General features: G+C 52.0%; 1 protein-coding gene across 1 annotated transcript in view; it reads right to left on the bottom strand.

Moving 5' to 3' along the window:
- Window positions 1–15,121, bottom strand: part of LOC101596504 (maestro heat-like repeat family member 5) — a 66,704-nt gene that overhangs the window by 34,434 nt on the left and 17,149 nt on the right. The window contains exons 4-12 of the mRNA XM_004672044.2: window positions 12,843–12,950; window positions 12,435–12,551; window positions 11,719–11,838; window positions 10,302–10,448; window positions 9,579–9,701; window positions 8,771–8,850; window positions 7,501–7,645; window positions 2,326–2,421; window positions 955–1,046 (exon numbers count right to left, since the gene is read on the bottom strand). Of these exons, the coding sequence (XP_004672101.2) occupies window positions 955–1,046; window positions 2,326–2,421; window positions 7,501–7,645; window positions 8,771–8,850; window positions 9,579–9,701; window positions 10,302–10,448; window positions 11,719–11,838; window positions 12,435–12,551; window positions 12,843–12,950 (1,028 nt within the window). The remainder of the gene's footprint in view (window positions 1–954; window positions 1,047–2,325; window positions 2,422–7,500; window positions 7,646–8,770; window positions 8,851–9,578; window positions 9,702–10,301; window positions 10,449–11,718; window positions 11,839–12,434; window positions 12,552–12,842; window positions 12,951–15,121) is intronic.

Genomic DNA, 15,121 nt, shown 5'->3' with positions numbered 1-15,121 from the left:
GCTGTGAGTGTGGTTTGTCAGGGGTGTCCGGTGTTTGTGGCACTGGTGACCTCCCTCCCTTACCCCTTGAGGGGTTGGCACTGATTTGGTGATGCCCTCACTCTCTAACCTGGGCAGAATTTCATTTTCCCCCAGGACAACAGACCCACAGACTGGCTGGAGCTGTGGGCTGAGGTGCCCCCCTGCAGGGCTACAGTCTTACCTCATTAGCATGCCACCACCCTTCCAAGGAATCATGTCTCCCATTTTACAGGGAAGAAGTCAAGGCTGGGGGAGGAGAAGTACATGGCCCAGGCCTCGCGTGAATGAGAGCCCCACCTCCTGAGGGGTGCACGTGGGCTCAGGGGCTGGTCAGGAGACTTTTTGCAAGCGCCCTCCCCCCTCCGCAGCCCATTTCTTTAAGTGTCCCTTCAAAAAGGGACACTAAAGTGAGTTAACCCAGGCCCGGAAAGCCAAGCGCCACCTGTTCTCCCTCATATGTGGATCCTAGCTACAGATGACTGGGCTTCTGCGTGAGAAGGAAAATACTTAGTAGCAGAGGCCAGTGAGTTAAAAAGGAGACATAAAGGGAGGAGAAAGGAAGGGAGGAGGGTACTTAATAGGTTGGTATTGTATATATGCAAGTACAATGATTGCGATGGGGAGGTAATATGATGGAGAATGGAATGTCAAAGGGGAAAGTGTGGTGGGGGAGGGAGGGTATCACCATGGGATATTTTTTTATAACCATGGAAAATGTTAATAAAAATTAAATAAATATTTAAAGAAAGGGACACTATTTGGGCTGTCCAGTCCCAGGGGCCCAGTTGGGCTTGCAGAGTGCTGAGTGTCCACTCTGGTCTAGAGGCAGGGCTACGGAGAGCGTCCCTGAGCGGTAGACCCGGGTCTCGCGGGCAGGAGGCCCTGCCCTTGGCGGCCTCGGGCTGGGCGCTGGTACTTACGTGCAAGCAGCATTTGTGGTTCGAGAACTTGAGGAGCGTCAGGCAGCAGTGTGCAGCCCGCTGTCGCTCGTGGGTCTTCTCCGACGCCAGCCAGCAGTTCAGGTGCTGCGAGGTGGGTTGGGTCAGGGTGCTGCAACCAGGCCCTGAGAAATGGCTGCTCCCTCCCTCCCACGGAAGGTTCCAGGGCTTTCACTACTTCCGTGTGAAGCCTTCTGTTTCCTTTTCGGGTGCACACAGCCTTGCCAGTAGTCTCTTTCCCCGGGGGCACCCTGCAGCACTGTCATCTCTTGTGTGGTGGGCACCCCCATCCTCTGCACCTTGGGTTAGGGTTCTTAGTCTGCGTGAGCAGAGCGTGCTGTCTAGAACCCTGCTGTCCGTGGGCAGCATGTGGGGACACAGCACCTCTGACAGGCTGGGCTGCTATTTGAAAGCACTGTACAGTTACGGGACTACATGGACCAAATAAGGACACACAATACTGGAAACTGGGTAACCTCAGAGGTGGGGTGAAGCTGCTGTGACTACCTGACATCTTCTAGGAGTGGCATGCCACCTCATGTTTAAGTGTTCTGCCACCCATGTTCTCCCTCCTGACTTTACCCGGGCACCCTAGGGCTGGAGACCTTGTTTTATCTCATGGTTCTTTTTTATTAAAGTATTTTACTATTTATATATGTATTTATTTGTTGAGAGAGAGGGAGAGAATGAGTGTGTTAGGGAAATGAACTCTAGATGCATGTGCCACTTTGTGCATCCATCTTTATGTGGGTACTGGGGAATTGAACCCAGGCCATCAGGCTTCCAAAGCAAATGCCTTTAACTGTGGAGCCATTTTACCAGCCAATCTCCTGTCTTGTTGACGAGACCCTCAGCCTTCTGGGCCCTGTGTCCATTGGCTCGAGCCCTTACCCTAGCCTCCTCCCCTCCCGACTCCAGCGTGTGGAGCACTCTCTGATGAACAGAGTTCCTGCCACTCCTTAGATCCTTCTGTGCCCTCCACCTGTGAGTCATGCCTGCCCAGGGACAGCCATAGGCCTCACTCAGGTTTCCTTGACAAACTCCTGCTGTCCTGGATGGAGCCAGCCTCTCCTCAGGGCCTGGTCCCTGCCATTGAGCTATCACTGCCTGCTGAGTGGCATCCCTCCCCCATGGAGGCCTCCAGAGCATAGGCAAAGGGGAGCTGTGGGCTCCTGGACCCTGGAGACACTGGCAAGTCGGGGAACCACTTCCTTATCAGGCCCCTTCCGGCCAGGCTGACCCTCTGCTCCGCCATCCCTTCTAGATGTTTCCAACCACCAGGTGTGGGAAGCCAGCTGACTTGCATTCTGAGCCCTCCTTGGGGCTCCTGTGTGTGTTCCCCTGCTCCCAGCCTCCTGGCCCTCACCGACAGCAGAAAGTACAGCTCATCCCCCGTGGGGCTCTGCACCATGAAGCTCTGCAGCATGTGGTCCAGCGCCTCCATGGTCTGGCTGTACAGCATCTGCGGGGGTGAGGGGCGATGGTCAGACAGGCCCCAGCTGGGGTGAAGGCCCAGGGCTGCTGCCACACGTGGTGGTGTCCGCTTCTTGTACGTCCCCCAGCGAGGTTCCCACTGCTGCCAGAGGCCACCGTGTGCCTACCAGGGAGCTGCATGGCAGACATGGAGACTGAGCAGGAAGGCCCTTGGAAACCCATCCAAGGGCATCTCCCATGTGACTTGGGCTGTCCCTCATGATCCCCCAGACTCAAAGGGGCTCAAGAGGGTCACTATAACTCTATATTTATGAAATACAGAAAGTCTTCAAATTCTTAGGGCATTTCAAACAAGGGTCTGGATTCCACTTTTCTTTGATGCTCACAAATAATGTTGCCAACCTTGGTTTCTAGGGCTCAATTGGAGCCCTCAACAAGTTCACGGCTTCCTGGCTGGCATACTCGGGGAGGGAGGTGCCACAGAAACTCCCTAGTCTAGGCTATATCAGGCCACTAACAGCATAGCCTTGGCTAGTTGCTATCGGGCCGGGTGCCTTGGGGAGCTGGTTTCGCCTCCCAGGCCCATGTTCCTCCAAAGGTGTGCCCATGAGCCAGGGCAGAGGTGGATCGGGTGAGAATGAACAGGAGTCTGGCCCAGTGCCTCAGTTTCCAGCACTGACCTCCAGTGCTAGTCACACTGTCTGCAGGGCCAGGGCTGCTTCTTGCCATGAGCCTCAGTGAGACATGGGGCAGATAACATGCCTCCCTTTGCCACCACCTTGGAGGGAGTGCTCATCTGTCCAGATGCGGCCTGGACCCAGCCTCAGAGGTAAGCAGTACAAGAAGCACCTGGGGGGGGGGGTGTGCTCAGACCCTGCTTCCCTAGCCCAGCTTCACTCCATGTGCTGTTTTCCACCCTCTCAGTTACTGTGGAATGATGGGAAGACCTCTGAGAGAGCCAAATCTATATGACACAGCTGCCCAGACGCGCAGCCTGATCGGTGCCTGCGCCCTCTTGTGGTAGCCACAAGCCACAGCAGGTGTCTCCCCGGCAGAGGCAGCTCTAGGCAGGAGAGGATGGTAATTCTAGAAGCTACTTTCCTAGCCTGGCCCCTGGCCAGGGTGGCAAGGTGGACTCGGAAACCTGGATGGGTATAAATCAGGCAAACAAGCGAGGTGAGATGAGGCCACCTTCCATGGAGGGTCACCCTCCCTAGGGGTGGTGGGATCTGGCAACTGAGCTAAGGTTCTTGGATCCCTGGCAACGTGGGGGAACTCATCCTTCAGAGATAGCTGCCTTGTTCCTCTGCTCAGCCCCTGGGCTGCCATGGAGTGTGGAGACGAGTATAATGGGGCCAGTGCCATAATGGTACCTGCCACTCAAGGCTTGGCAGGTGCTGAGCCAGGGTTGCTGCCTCCTCCATCTGGCGCTGGGGTCGATGGGAGGCCAAGCTGCTGCGGAGCTATTGCCTCCAGATTGAAACGTTAATACAACAGATGGGCCAAAATGTGGGGCAGGACAGAGCCAAAGGTGAGTTTGTGAGGAGCAGTTGAAGGACTCAAGGATGCATTGTGGACCCCAAGAGTCGCATGCATGGGATGGGATTACCAGCAAGCCTTCATGGTGGTCACATGGCCACTGCTACTAAGAGGAGACAACAGGAAAAGGCACGTGTGGCTAGTGTCCTCTTTGCTAGCCTTTGATCTGGCAGGTAAATGGACTAGAAAAGAGGGCGAGAAAGAGGTGCTGGCTTGACACTTTTTATGCCTGGGGCCAAAAGGAAAAGAACACAAATTAGATAATTAGATCTGTGCTTAAAAAACAAAACAAAGCAAAGCAAAACAGAACAAAAGAAAACAAAACCCTCTTCTGGGCCCAGCGTGAGAGCGCACGCCTTTAATCTCAGCTTGGGGGGCTGAGGTAGGAGGATTGCCAGCCTACGGCTATAGTGTGAGTTCTAAATCAGCCTGGGCTAGGGTGACACTCTACCTTGGAAAAAACCAAACCAAACCAAACCAAACCCAACCCAACCCAAAACAACAACAAAAGCCTTTTCTGGGATCCAAAACTTACAACCCACAGGAAGAGTCAGATAGCAAAAGGGAGAAAATGCCTTAGAGCCTCTCCAGACTGACTCTGACAGATAGGAAGTGAAATCATCATGCCGCTGGGGTTGTAACAATGGCCCGGTACAAGACTGTCTCTGTCTCTGAAGTGCTTGAGTTGGAAGGGCTTTTGAGCCCAGAATGAAGGAGCCCCTCTGAGGCTGGCCTGTGAGGCTGTGGGACATGGGGGCAGGTGCACCCAGTCTGAGCTCTATGAAGCAGAGAGCCTAAGTCAGGTCACTACTCATTCCTCCTGGTGGCAGAAGCTGCATCGTCTGTCAGTAGGAGGGAACTCAGTCCTCGATGGACGGGCTCACACAAGCCATGAGGGACAAGTGGTCATCATGGGCTGAGGTCTCTGTGAACACCAGCGAGTGAAATACAAGAGAGGGAGGACTGGCATTCCTGACGGAACTTGGGCACGAGAGAGCCATGTTGATGCCCAGTTCAATGGACCAGGTAAGACTGTATTTGCAGGAGAGTTAAGACAACAGCTAATTCAAATTGGGTGTGGTGGTGCATGCCTTTAACCCCAGCACTTGGGAGGCTGAAGTAGCAGGATAGTGGTGAGTTCGAGGCCAGCCTCAGACTAGTGAATTCCAGGTCAGTCTGGGCTAGAGTGAGACCCTACCTTGAAAGAACAAACCAAACCAAACCGGACTGAACCAAACCGAACAGAACCACCACCACCACAAAAGGGCAGAGGCCTCAGGACTGGTGTGGGTCTTTAGTACTTTGCTGGCCCCTTGCTTGTTGCTGGACCATGATCCCAAGATCGTCATGAGGCAGGAGAGCCTTGGGCAGACCCCAGTAACTTAGATTGACCTGTGAATCAACTTTGAAAAGTGCTAAAGCAATCTCGAGATGAAAACAGGGCCAAGCAGATGAAGTGGTCTGTTTAGGTCACTTGAGGACACAGGTGCTGAGGTTGTATTGAGCTGAAACTTCTAAGAAAAAACACCCTGAGGGCTGGAGAGATGGTTTAGCGGTTAAGCACTTGCCTGTGAAGCCTAAGGACCCTGGTTTGAGGCTTGATTCTCCAGGAGCTACATTAGCCAGATACACAAGGGGGCGCATGCGTCTGGAGTTCATTTGCAGTGGCTGGAGGCCTTGGCGTGCCCATTCTCTCTATATATATCTACCTGCCTCTTTCTCTCTCTGTCACTCTCAAATAAATAAATAAACAAAAATGAACAAAAGAAAAAATTAGAAAAAAGCACCCCGACCGTAGGCTATGGAAGGCTTTAAAGACTGAAGAATTTGTAGGAGACAGAAAAGACCAAGCTTGTTACAGGGGTGGGTCGTTACCCTCTGAATTAACCGGTGTTTCTCCTGTGAGGAAATGCGCTGGAGGTGGAAATCATTTGATTTGCCTGGCCCAGGGCTCGCCCAGCAGCCAGGTGTGCCTAGGAGAGGCATCCTGCCTGCCCCAGAGCCTGTCAGACTCAAGGAGCCAGCGCAGGCAGGCACAGTAGGCGAGACTGTGATCCCATTTCCCCTTGACCTGAGGTGGAGAGGCTTAACTTGGCCCCCTCTGAGCCTGTCAGGGGTGGGGGATGTTGGGACGCCCCATGCAAATGTGTCAGAATAAAGAAGCAGATGGCTCATGGAAAGGGATCATGGCCAATAGAAAGCTAGGTAAAGTAATGCCTTCTTCCCATAGCCACACACTCTTCTCAACATCATTCTTTTGAGGGAGCAATTGGTACAAGCCATGGAATCTGTTCATGCTATATTAGACCTTGCCTTTTTTTTTTTTTAATATTCTCACTACTGCTGACTCCCATGATCCACTGGCACTTGCTTGGAATGAATGGTGGTGGGATTTCAATGATCCTCCCCACCCTCTATAAAAATGTTTCACTGTGACTTGGAGAGATGACTTAGTGGATAAGGCACTTGCCTGCAGAGCCTAACAACCTGGGTTCTAATTTCCCAGTCCCATGTAAAGCCAGAAGCACAAAGTGGCAGATGCATTTGGAATTTGTTTAGGGTGGTAGGAGGTTCTGGTGTGCCTATTCTCTGTCTGTCTCTCTTTTTTCTGCTTTCAAACAAATAAATAAAAATAAAAAAAAAAGCTTCATTGCATGAGCGAGAAAAAGCACTCCACAAAGATATAAATTTGCTGGGTGTAGTGTTGCACACCTTTGATCCCAGGACTTGGGAGTCCAAGGTATGAGGATCACTGTGAGTTCAAGGCCAGCTGTAGACTACATAGTGAATTCCAGGTCATCCCAGGTTAAAGTGAGACCCTACCTCAAAAAACAACAGCAAAAAAAGATATAAAGTTGTTCATTAGAAATCCCGGTGCCAAGGGTAGGTTATTTCTCAAAGAGTTGTTGGCCAGGGAGGCCTCTGAGACCCTAAAATGAAAAGGTTATTTCCATCACTATTCATGACATGCCAGACCTATACAGTAAGACCCTACTGCTGAAGATGCCACATGCTGGTATCAGGCTGAGACTGAACTGGAACCCCTCCCCCTCCCTGCTAGCTAGCTTTCCTAGTGCTGGAGGTGCCTTGCTGGCTGCTGGGGGAGAATTGCTACGGATAAGTCCTGCTTGAGTGTAGACCCTGACTGCTACAGACTAGGCCAGGCAAGACATGCCACCTGGTGCAATAGAGTCATAACTGCTATCGATGCAACCATCTACTTTCCAGTTGGATTTGAGGTCATAGGCCCTGGGGGGAGGCAACAGCTATTACTTTGCTTAGTGGATGTGATGTGCCTGTTACATTGCCTTCTAGAAATTTATGTTAGTGCCCATGGATTACTGCTCCTGTCAGCCTCAGACAGTCATAGAAACTTCTTTCCTGAGATGGGAGCTGCATTGCAGAGACATTAACCTTTCAACCTCTGGAAGCAATGTGGCTGTTGCTGTGGCATAACAGTAGGAAAATAATCAAACATCTGTGTCACCCACTTCAAGGGCCAGGGAACATTGCAGAAGAGGAAATGAAAAGAATTCAAGAAAGCCCTCTGGGCTGAGGAGGCCAGCGCAGGCCACACCTGTATGTTGGGTGGTTCCAGAAAGAGGCAAGTGTGCTTCTCCAGGGTGTCCATCAGCGGCAGGGCCAAGACGCTATGCAGGCAGGTAGAGAGGAGCCGAGATTTCCTGTCCGTATCCATGGGTGGTCTTAGTGCACTGTGGGAAAGGTATAGGGATAGGGCCTGAGAAGGTTCTGTCAGGAAAGCCCCTGGTATCAGGGGCCCAAGGATTTGGGCATCCCCTGGCATTTTACAACGTTTTGTCTCTCAGAGTCCTGTGTGCACATCCGCCTCTCTTGTTCTCTACTGGTCCAGCAACCCAGGTGCACAATGTGTTACCTGCAGGGCTCCACTGCCACCGTCCGGGGCTTTGCCCAGAAGTCCCTTTTCAGTCAACTGAAGTCAGCTTTAGGCTGTGTCCTGGAGCCTAGAAGAGCGCACCAAGGCTCATGGGATCTCTCGGCCTATCCGGCCAGCAATCACTCAGTTTCGCTGACCCAGTGTCAGGTCAGAGCCGGGTCTCCTGTAGCCTCAGCCCAGTGAGGGTTTTATGGCCTCTCCTTATCTCACTTCCTGCCACAGCCCCAGTGTGACCATCCCGTCCCCTGGGGGGCATTCTGGGAAGAGATGTTCCCTGTTGGCTCAAAGTCCCCAGAACCCAGAAGGTCCCTGGTGCTGAGATGCTCAGCAGCAACGTGGGCAATGGGTGAATTAAGGAGCCAGCTGGGAGAGGTGAAGCAGGTGATGGTGGTGAATGCAGACTGAGCAGATGCCACCCTGCTCAGGGCTACATAGTGAATTATAGGTCAGCCCAGGTTAAAGTGCCTATGCCTGTCGGGCACCTTTGAATCCCAAGACCAGGCAGCTCTGATACCCCTGTACCTAATTTTCTCTCCTATTTGCCCGTGGTGAGCTGAAGTGAGGTAACCTTAAACCCCCTCCCCTCCCCTGAGCTCTAGCCTCACTCCAGTTCCCTGGGGTTTGTTTGGCATCTGAATGTAGTGATCTTTTGTCCCCCTCTTCCTGTCCAGCCCCTGCCCATGGTGGGGCCTTGCCCTGATTGCTTCCCTACTTGAGCAGCAGTGAGGAGAGGGCCAGTTCACAACGTCAGTGCCCAGATGCCCCGGCTCATTCCCTCCCCGTGATGTGCACCATATTGGCTCAGGCCCCAGGCCCTGTCTGGTGGGGCCATGGTGTTTGTCCTCCCTCACCCTGCTATTCTGCTGGCAGTGGGCAGGGAGCTGTGGTTTGGACCGAGGCACCCCGGGGGGCTGGAGCCTACCAGAGGCTGGAGATGACCTGCATGGCTTGCTGGCGGCTGGCCGTGCACAGCGAGTCTTGTTGCTCCTTTTCCATCAATACCTGCAAGTCCCCAGGAGAGGAGGCAGTCTCTCAGGTCTGGCCCATCCCGCCTTGGACACTAGGTCTCACCTCTGCCTCAGGACCCCAGCCCCCCTGTCTCCCACAGGATGATGCCACCCACCTTCACCCACTCAGAGGGGTTTCTGAGACCCTGCTTTGAGAATCAGGGCACAGCCCAGTCTGAATCCTGGTTGTCAAGTCCTAGGCCACCTGACCTGGGTCCAGTTACAGGGTGCTCTGAGCCTGTTTCCTCATCAATAACGCACATCACACAGGAAGCAAGGTGCAAAACCCTCGCTGTCTGGGTCCCGACATGTAGCAGGAGTGTGCTGTCCTGATCCCCTGGCTCTTCTTGGTCCAGATCCAGCTGCCCAGTGTCCTGTGCATCTCCCATTATCCCGGAGGGCCCAGGAGGCCTAACTCCCAGGTGACTGGTCTCAGCATGTGCAGCAGGGATGGTGTTGACCTTTCCAGGCCTCAGTGTCATTGCCTACTCAGAGTTCCCATAAGAACCTAAGACCCTGGGATATATGCATGGTTCCAGGCAGAAAACCTGGGAGGGACTGGGTTGTCCTTGTAGCCTGAGTCTGCCCTTCCCCGGCAGTGGCTCTGATCTGAGGGATGGCACTCTGGTTGGAAAACTGGTGCTGCTCGGAGGAGGGAAGGGGGCTCTGCCCTGGGAGGCCGCTAATCTGACCTGGTTCTCCTGTGCCCAGGCCTGCACGTACCATCAGGCACTGCATCAGCTCGCAGGTCTGAGAGAACTCGTAGCTGTGGGCACCCTCGCTCCGGCTGATGGCCGCCACCAACATCAGGATGGCGGTGAGGAAGCTCTGCTTCAGAGTCTCATCCTGCATGAGTCAGGCCCCGGGACAGGGGTACAGATCAGGAGAGCCCCAGAGCTTCTGGAGAGAGCAAGATGCCAGGCTGCTATCTGCAGGGGCAGCTGGAAGGGAGGCGCATGCTTGGGGGGCTCTTTAAGAGGGATGGTTTGTTTAACAAAATGTGAAGTTAGTAAGCTTCATCAAACAGCAGGGAAGGCCTGTGAGGGTTTCTGGGGTGCAGGGGCTGCAATCCTGATATGCGAGTGCTCCCCACCCCTCATAGCAACTAGGCTGGAGGCCTGGTGCCACACAAAGATAAGGGACACCTTGGCCCCTCAGTGCCCCTCCCCGCTCCTGAGGTGACAATCAAGGGTTTTCTTTATGAGAAGTGGGGGGATGGGTTCCTTAGGAAAGCCCAGAGGCCTTTCTGAGAACAGTGGAGGTAACAGGGCCGCCCAAGGAGCCCTGGTCTGGTTCTTGGTGATTCCAAGACAGTGGGGAGGGGTGATGCAGGTCTGGCCAGCCCTGGACCTCTTGAGTTCATGGTTTAGGCTGAATGGGGCTGGTGTCCTGGACCTGTCCCAGAGGAGGCACGGGCTTGGGGTGAGCCCAGAGCAGTGCCCGTACCCAGGAGCTGTCGCGGAAGTAGAAGATCATTCTGGACAAGATGTTGTCCACCCACGGCAGGATGCGGGTCTTGGCCCTGGCTGCCATCTGCCCGTAGCAGAGGAGGATGGTACTACTGGCCCACTTCCACCGCAGGTCCTCGAAGCCCTGGCCATGGGGGGGGGGCGGCAGGGTGGGCTCTGGTCATGTACTGTGTGCGCCCCGCTGGGGGCGTGCTGATACCCAGGCGCTATGGGGGTCTGGGAAGTACAGTGTCCTTTGTTCACTGTAGAGGTGGAATTGGCTCTTGGAGTTGGGACGGTTGGGACCGAATACAGCCACCCAGGCCGAATGTGGGGTGCCTGGGTCTGCTGCAAGTGTTCGGAGTCTGGGCCCCTCACCTCCCTTCTATGGTGACCCTTTCACCAGAACCTCGCTTCTGCTTTTCCTGTGGGTGGGGAAACGTCTGGCACACTGCACCCTTTGGGTGGCTTGGGAGGGTCATGCTATCCAGAAGGCTGGTGATGGGTCACATGGGACTTCCTGTTCGGATGAGGCCCAGAGCATTGCCTGTCCTCCCAGATGGCACTTCGTACCATATGGTGATGCTTATCAGTGCCAGGCACCCTTTGAAGGTCTGAGGCCTGGGCCTTGATTCTCTTATGCCACCTTATAGCTGGGGGACCTTCCAGAACCCACCGACCCTCTGAGTTGCAGGGTTAACCATAAGTAGACACCCAAGGGCAGCAAGGGGCCTCCTTCCCCTCCTTGGTCCTGAGGGCTTCCCATGGAGTGCCCCGGGCACCGAGTCCTTCAGTGGGAGCCAGGTGGGGTGCAGTGAGGTGGGGCAGGAGCATGGGTACCCATTTATTATTCATAGGCCACTCTCTGGCCAGGTATCTCTGCTCTGTTTTAAAAAAAATTATTAAGATTTTATTTGCAAGCAAAGAGAGGCAGGGAGAATGGGAGAGTCAGGGCTTCTAGCCACTGGCAATAAACTCCAGATGCATGCACCACTCTGTGCATCTGGTTTACACGGGTACTGGGGAATTGAACTCAGGTTGTTAGGGTTTGTAGGCAAGTACCTTAACTGCTGAGCCATCTCTCCAGCCCAGTCATCTCCATATTTAATGAGCCCTTTACCCTAGGGCTGATCACAGCCTGATGGAGGCTGTCAAAGTACAGTGGGACTTCAAGGCTTGAGGCCCTGCTGTGTGCCAGGCTGTCCATGGCGGAGGCATTTCAACACACAGGGATTGGGCCTGAGGGGGTTGGGGATACTATTCAAGAGGAGGAAACTGAGGTGTGAAGGGATTAGATGGGACCGGTGTAGGTGGGACGGGAGCCACTGCCGCCCTGCCCAGGGAGTCGCAGCTGGGTACACTAGCCTGCACAGGGTGATCCGGTGCATGGCCCTCGCTGAGCCCCTTGCTGGTACCTTTATAGAGAAGCTTTTCAGGCTCCACTTGATGGGCGTGCTTCGGCCAAACTGGTCCAGGACGGCCCAGACATCATCCAAGTGGCGAGTTGCAGCCAGTCCCACTGTGAGAGCAATGCCCTGTGGAGAGGGGCCAGGATCTGATGAGGGTGCCAAGGGTGCCAGGCCTGGACTTGGTGCGTCCTCTAGGCCACTGGCAGTGTTGGACCCTCATTCATGATCCCAAAATGTCCACTCCCTTCCTGCACACTTTATAGAATATGTGACTCTGAATCCAATCCTGTGGGGGTGTCTCCCTGGTGGGGGCCTAGTGGGGGGCATGGAGGAGGGAGTAGGTGTAGGGGAGCCCTCAATGCCACCTCTGCGTAGATCTGTGTCCGAGGTAGGAATGAAAAGGTGTGTGTGAGAGGAAGGAAGCAGATCCCAGTCATGGATGAGATTAAGTCTGCTATTGGACCAGGGCTCAGGCTATAACCAGGATCAGTGTTCAATGTGAATAGGTCAGAGATCAGGCTGGGACCTAGAGGAACATTTAGAGTGTGATCTGGACCAGAGCCTGTCAACCAGGATCAGGGCTCAGTGTGTGACCTGGGCCCAAGGATCAGTGTGTGACCAAAATGAAGACTTAGTATGTGACCAAGATGAGGAGGGCTCAATGTGTGACCAGGACATGGTAGGGGTCAGGCAGTTGGAACAGAGTGGGACTCAGTCCTCACCTCCCTCTGCTTGGGCCACTGGTGGGACGTGTCCAGGAGGGCTCGCACGTGTGTCCTGACGTTGGCACTATTATCCTCAGCCTGAAGGATCAGCCCGTAGTAGGTGAACAGGAAAGCCTGGTGGAGGATCCAGAGTCCTGTCCTTGGCTGGACTCACTCGGCCTTGGAGGCCATTTCCAGTGAACAGCCTGCCTGACCACAGTGTCCTGGGCTTCTCTAACCCCTGCCATGGGACTAGCGAAGAAGCCACGGCCTGTGCTGTGGCAGAGAAGCTTCCAGTCCTGCTGCCCAGGCCTGGACTTGCGCTCTTCATTCCTACCAGTTTCTTCCTGGGGCCGGTGTGTCCTGTGGACAAAGCCCCTGGGTCTGGCTGCTGTGTGGGCAGGGCTGCTGGGTTTCAGGGCCTACCTTTTCCGGGTTCTGATCCTGCTGGGTCTGGCTGGGCTTGGTGAGGGTCCAGAGCATCTCGTTGGACCACACGTCTATGTTCAGGAAGGGCACAGACTTGGTGGCCATCTGTTAGCAGATGGGCGCACAGGGGTGGAGTCACCTCTGCTTTCATCCCCAAAGCCCCAGCCCTTTGCCCTCCCTCCTCTGGGTCTCTAGCACTCAGCTCTCTTGCTTGTTAGCTGGTTCTCAGAGGTTGAGAGCACATTCCTCAATGTGTCCCTAGATGTGCCCCTGGGAGGCATGGCACAGTGCGGTGTCCAGACCATGTCCCCAGCACCAGCCGGAATCCCAGACATAAGAGACGCAGTGGTCACTGATGACAGCCCCTTGGCAGGGTGGGCTCCAGGAGCGAGGACATGATCTGCTCCGTTTCCAGTGTGTCCTCGGAGCTTGGCCCTATGCCCAGCATGTGGTAGTTGCTCTCCATTAATGTTTCTTTTTTTTTTTTATAAAAAAGTATCAAATTTATTTCAATATCTCGTTTAATTTTTTAAATTAGGATTACTGATCAATTACAGTAACTTAATATTCATTATCAGAGGTGCAAAAACATTAATAAGATATTAAATAATATGGTGATAAAGTTACTAGACCATGCATTTAGAAGAAACATGTTTAGTATTTGAAAGTTCCAGTTTTACTAGGTTTTTGCTCTGTACTTGCAATTATAGCATGTTCCATTCTCATGTTGATATAATTTATCTAGTTTGTACAATCACTACTATGCTGTTCAAAATTTTTTAAATTTAAATTTTAAGCCTTTCTCTGCCACTTAGGAAGTAGGATTTAACTGTTTACTTATTCTTTACAGGAGATTGAAATTTTAATTTTCACTTTGATCCTGTTTGCTTAAAAAAAATCATGACACCACTACCACACGAGTTTAAAACAGAATGTAATAAAAACAAGTCCTGGGCTGGAGAGATGGCGTAGTGGTTAAGCGCTTGCCTGTGAAGCCTAAGGACCCTGGTTCGAGGCTTGATTCCCCAGGACCCACGTTAGCCAGATGCACAAGGGGGTGCATGCGTCTGGAGTTCGTTTGCAGTGACTGGAAGCCCTGGCATGTCCATTCTCTCTCCCACTCTCTATCTGCCTCTTTCTCTCTCTGCCACTCTCAAATAAATAAATAAAAATCTTTAAAAAAATAAAAAAAGCAAGTCCTATCTATATAATCAGCAAATTATCAAATAAGACATGTTAACTATCTCACAGCTGTCATAAGCACAAGGCAACGCTGATGCCCAAGTACAACAGCGCTTGGCATTTTGTCTACAAGCTTTACACCAGTGTTTCTGTTCTCAGCAACACATCCAGGAAAATGGCAGTGCTCAGAAATACAAAAACTATTATGTACAGTAGGTGGTCCTCTACATGGCCAGTAAGAGAATTCTTTATAAAGTTGCATTAAAAATGCAAAATGTCTTGATAATTACCACCTCAAAGGTCAATGTGAGAAAAATGCAAAAAAATAAGACATACTCATTAATATCATTTCCCTTTGAGAAAAAGTCAGCAATGCTTCTATTCCAAAAAATAAGAAATAATGATTCTAAAATTGTGATTAATATACTGTATGTCTTTCAAGCCAACATAAACTTTTCACTTCCAGAATAGAAACTCATTTTATTTTATTTTATTTTTTTAAAATTTTTATTAGCATTTTCCATGATTATAAAAAATCCTGTGTTAATTCCCTCCCCCCCCACTTTAGAACCTCATTTTAAACCAGTATTTGAATCAAGTTCATAGTCCTAAAGCCATTTTTCTTCATACAGTGTTTTCACTTGAAAACATAAGCTGCAAAATGGCGCCCAGCTGTCAGTTATAAAGAACTACAAGTTGAGCATCCCTCAACAGAAATACTGACCAGTAATATTTTAGTTTTTCAGACCTTAAGAGTATTTGCATAACACCTTGCTGATGGGATCCAAGTCTAATCAAAGTTCATCTCCATCTCATTTAACCTGAAGAGAATTTTATTTTCAGTGCTCCTGTATTTTAGCTGCAGCCCTTCACAAGTTCAGGTGTGGAACCTGCTTCTTGCAGCATCATGTCTGCACATGCTTCAGATTTGAGAGGGGTTTGGATGGTATGGTAAATGCCAATTCATAGTAACTTTCGGCAGAATCCAACAAACTTCTATACCAGCCTAAAAGTTACTACAGTATCTAGGTCAGAACATGATTCTCTTATATGGTCAGCTGTAATTTATTAATTAATACTTCCATGAACATGAA

The sequence above is a fragment of the Jaculus jaculus genome, chromosome 2 (assembly GCF_020740685.1).
Source record: "Jaculus jaculus isolate mJacJac1 chromosome 2, mJacJac1.mat.Y.cur, whole genome shotgun sequence".
Taxonomy (NCBI): domain Eukaryota; kingdom Metazoa; phylum Chordata; class Mammalia; order Rodentia; family Dipodidae; genus Jaculus; species Jaculus jaculus.
This window is presented reverse-complemented; position numbering and strand designations above follow the sequence as displayed.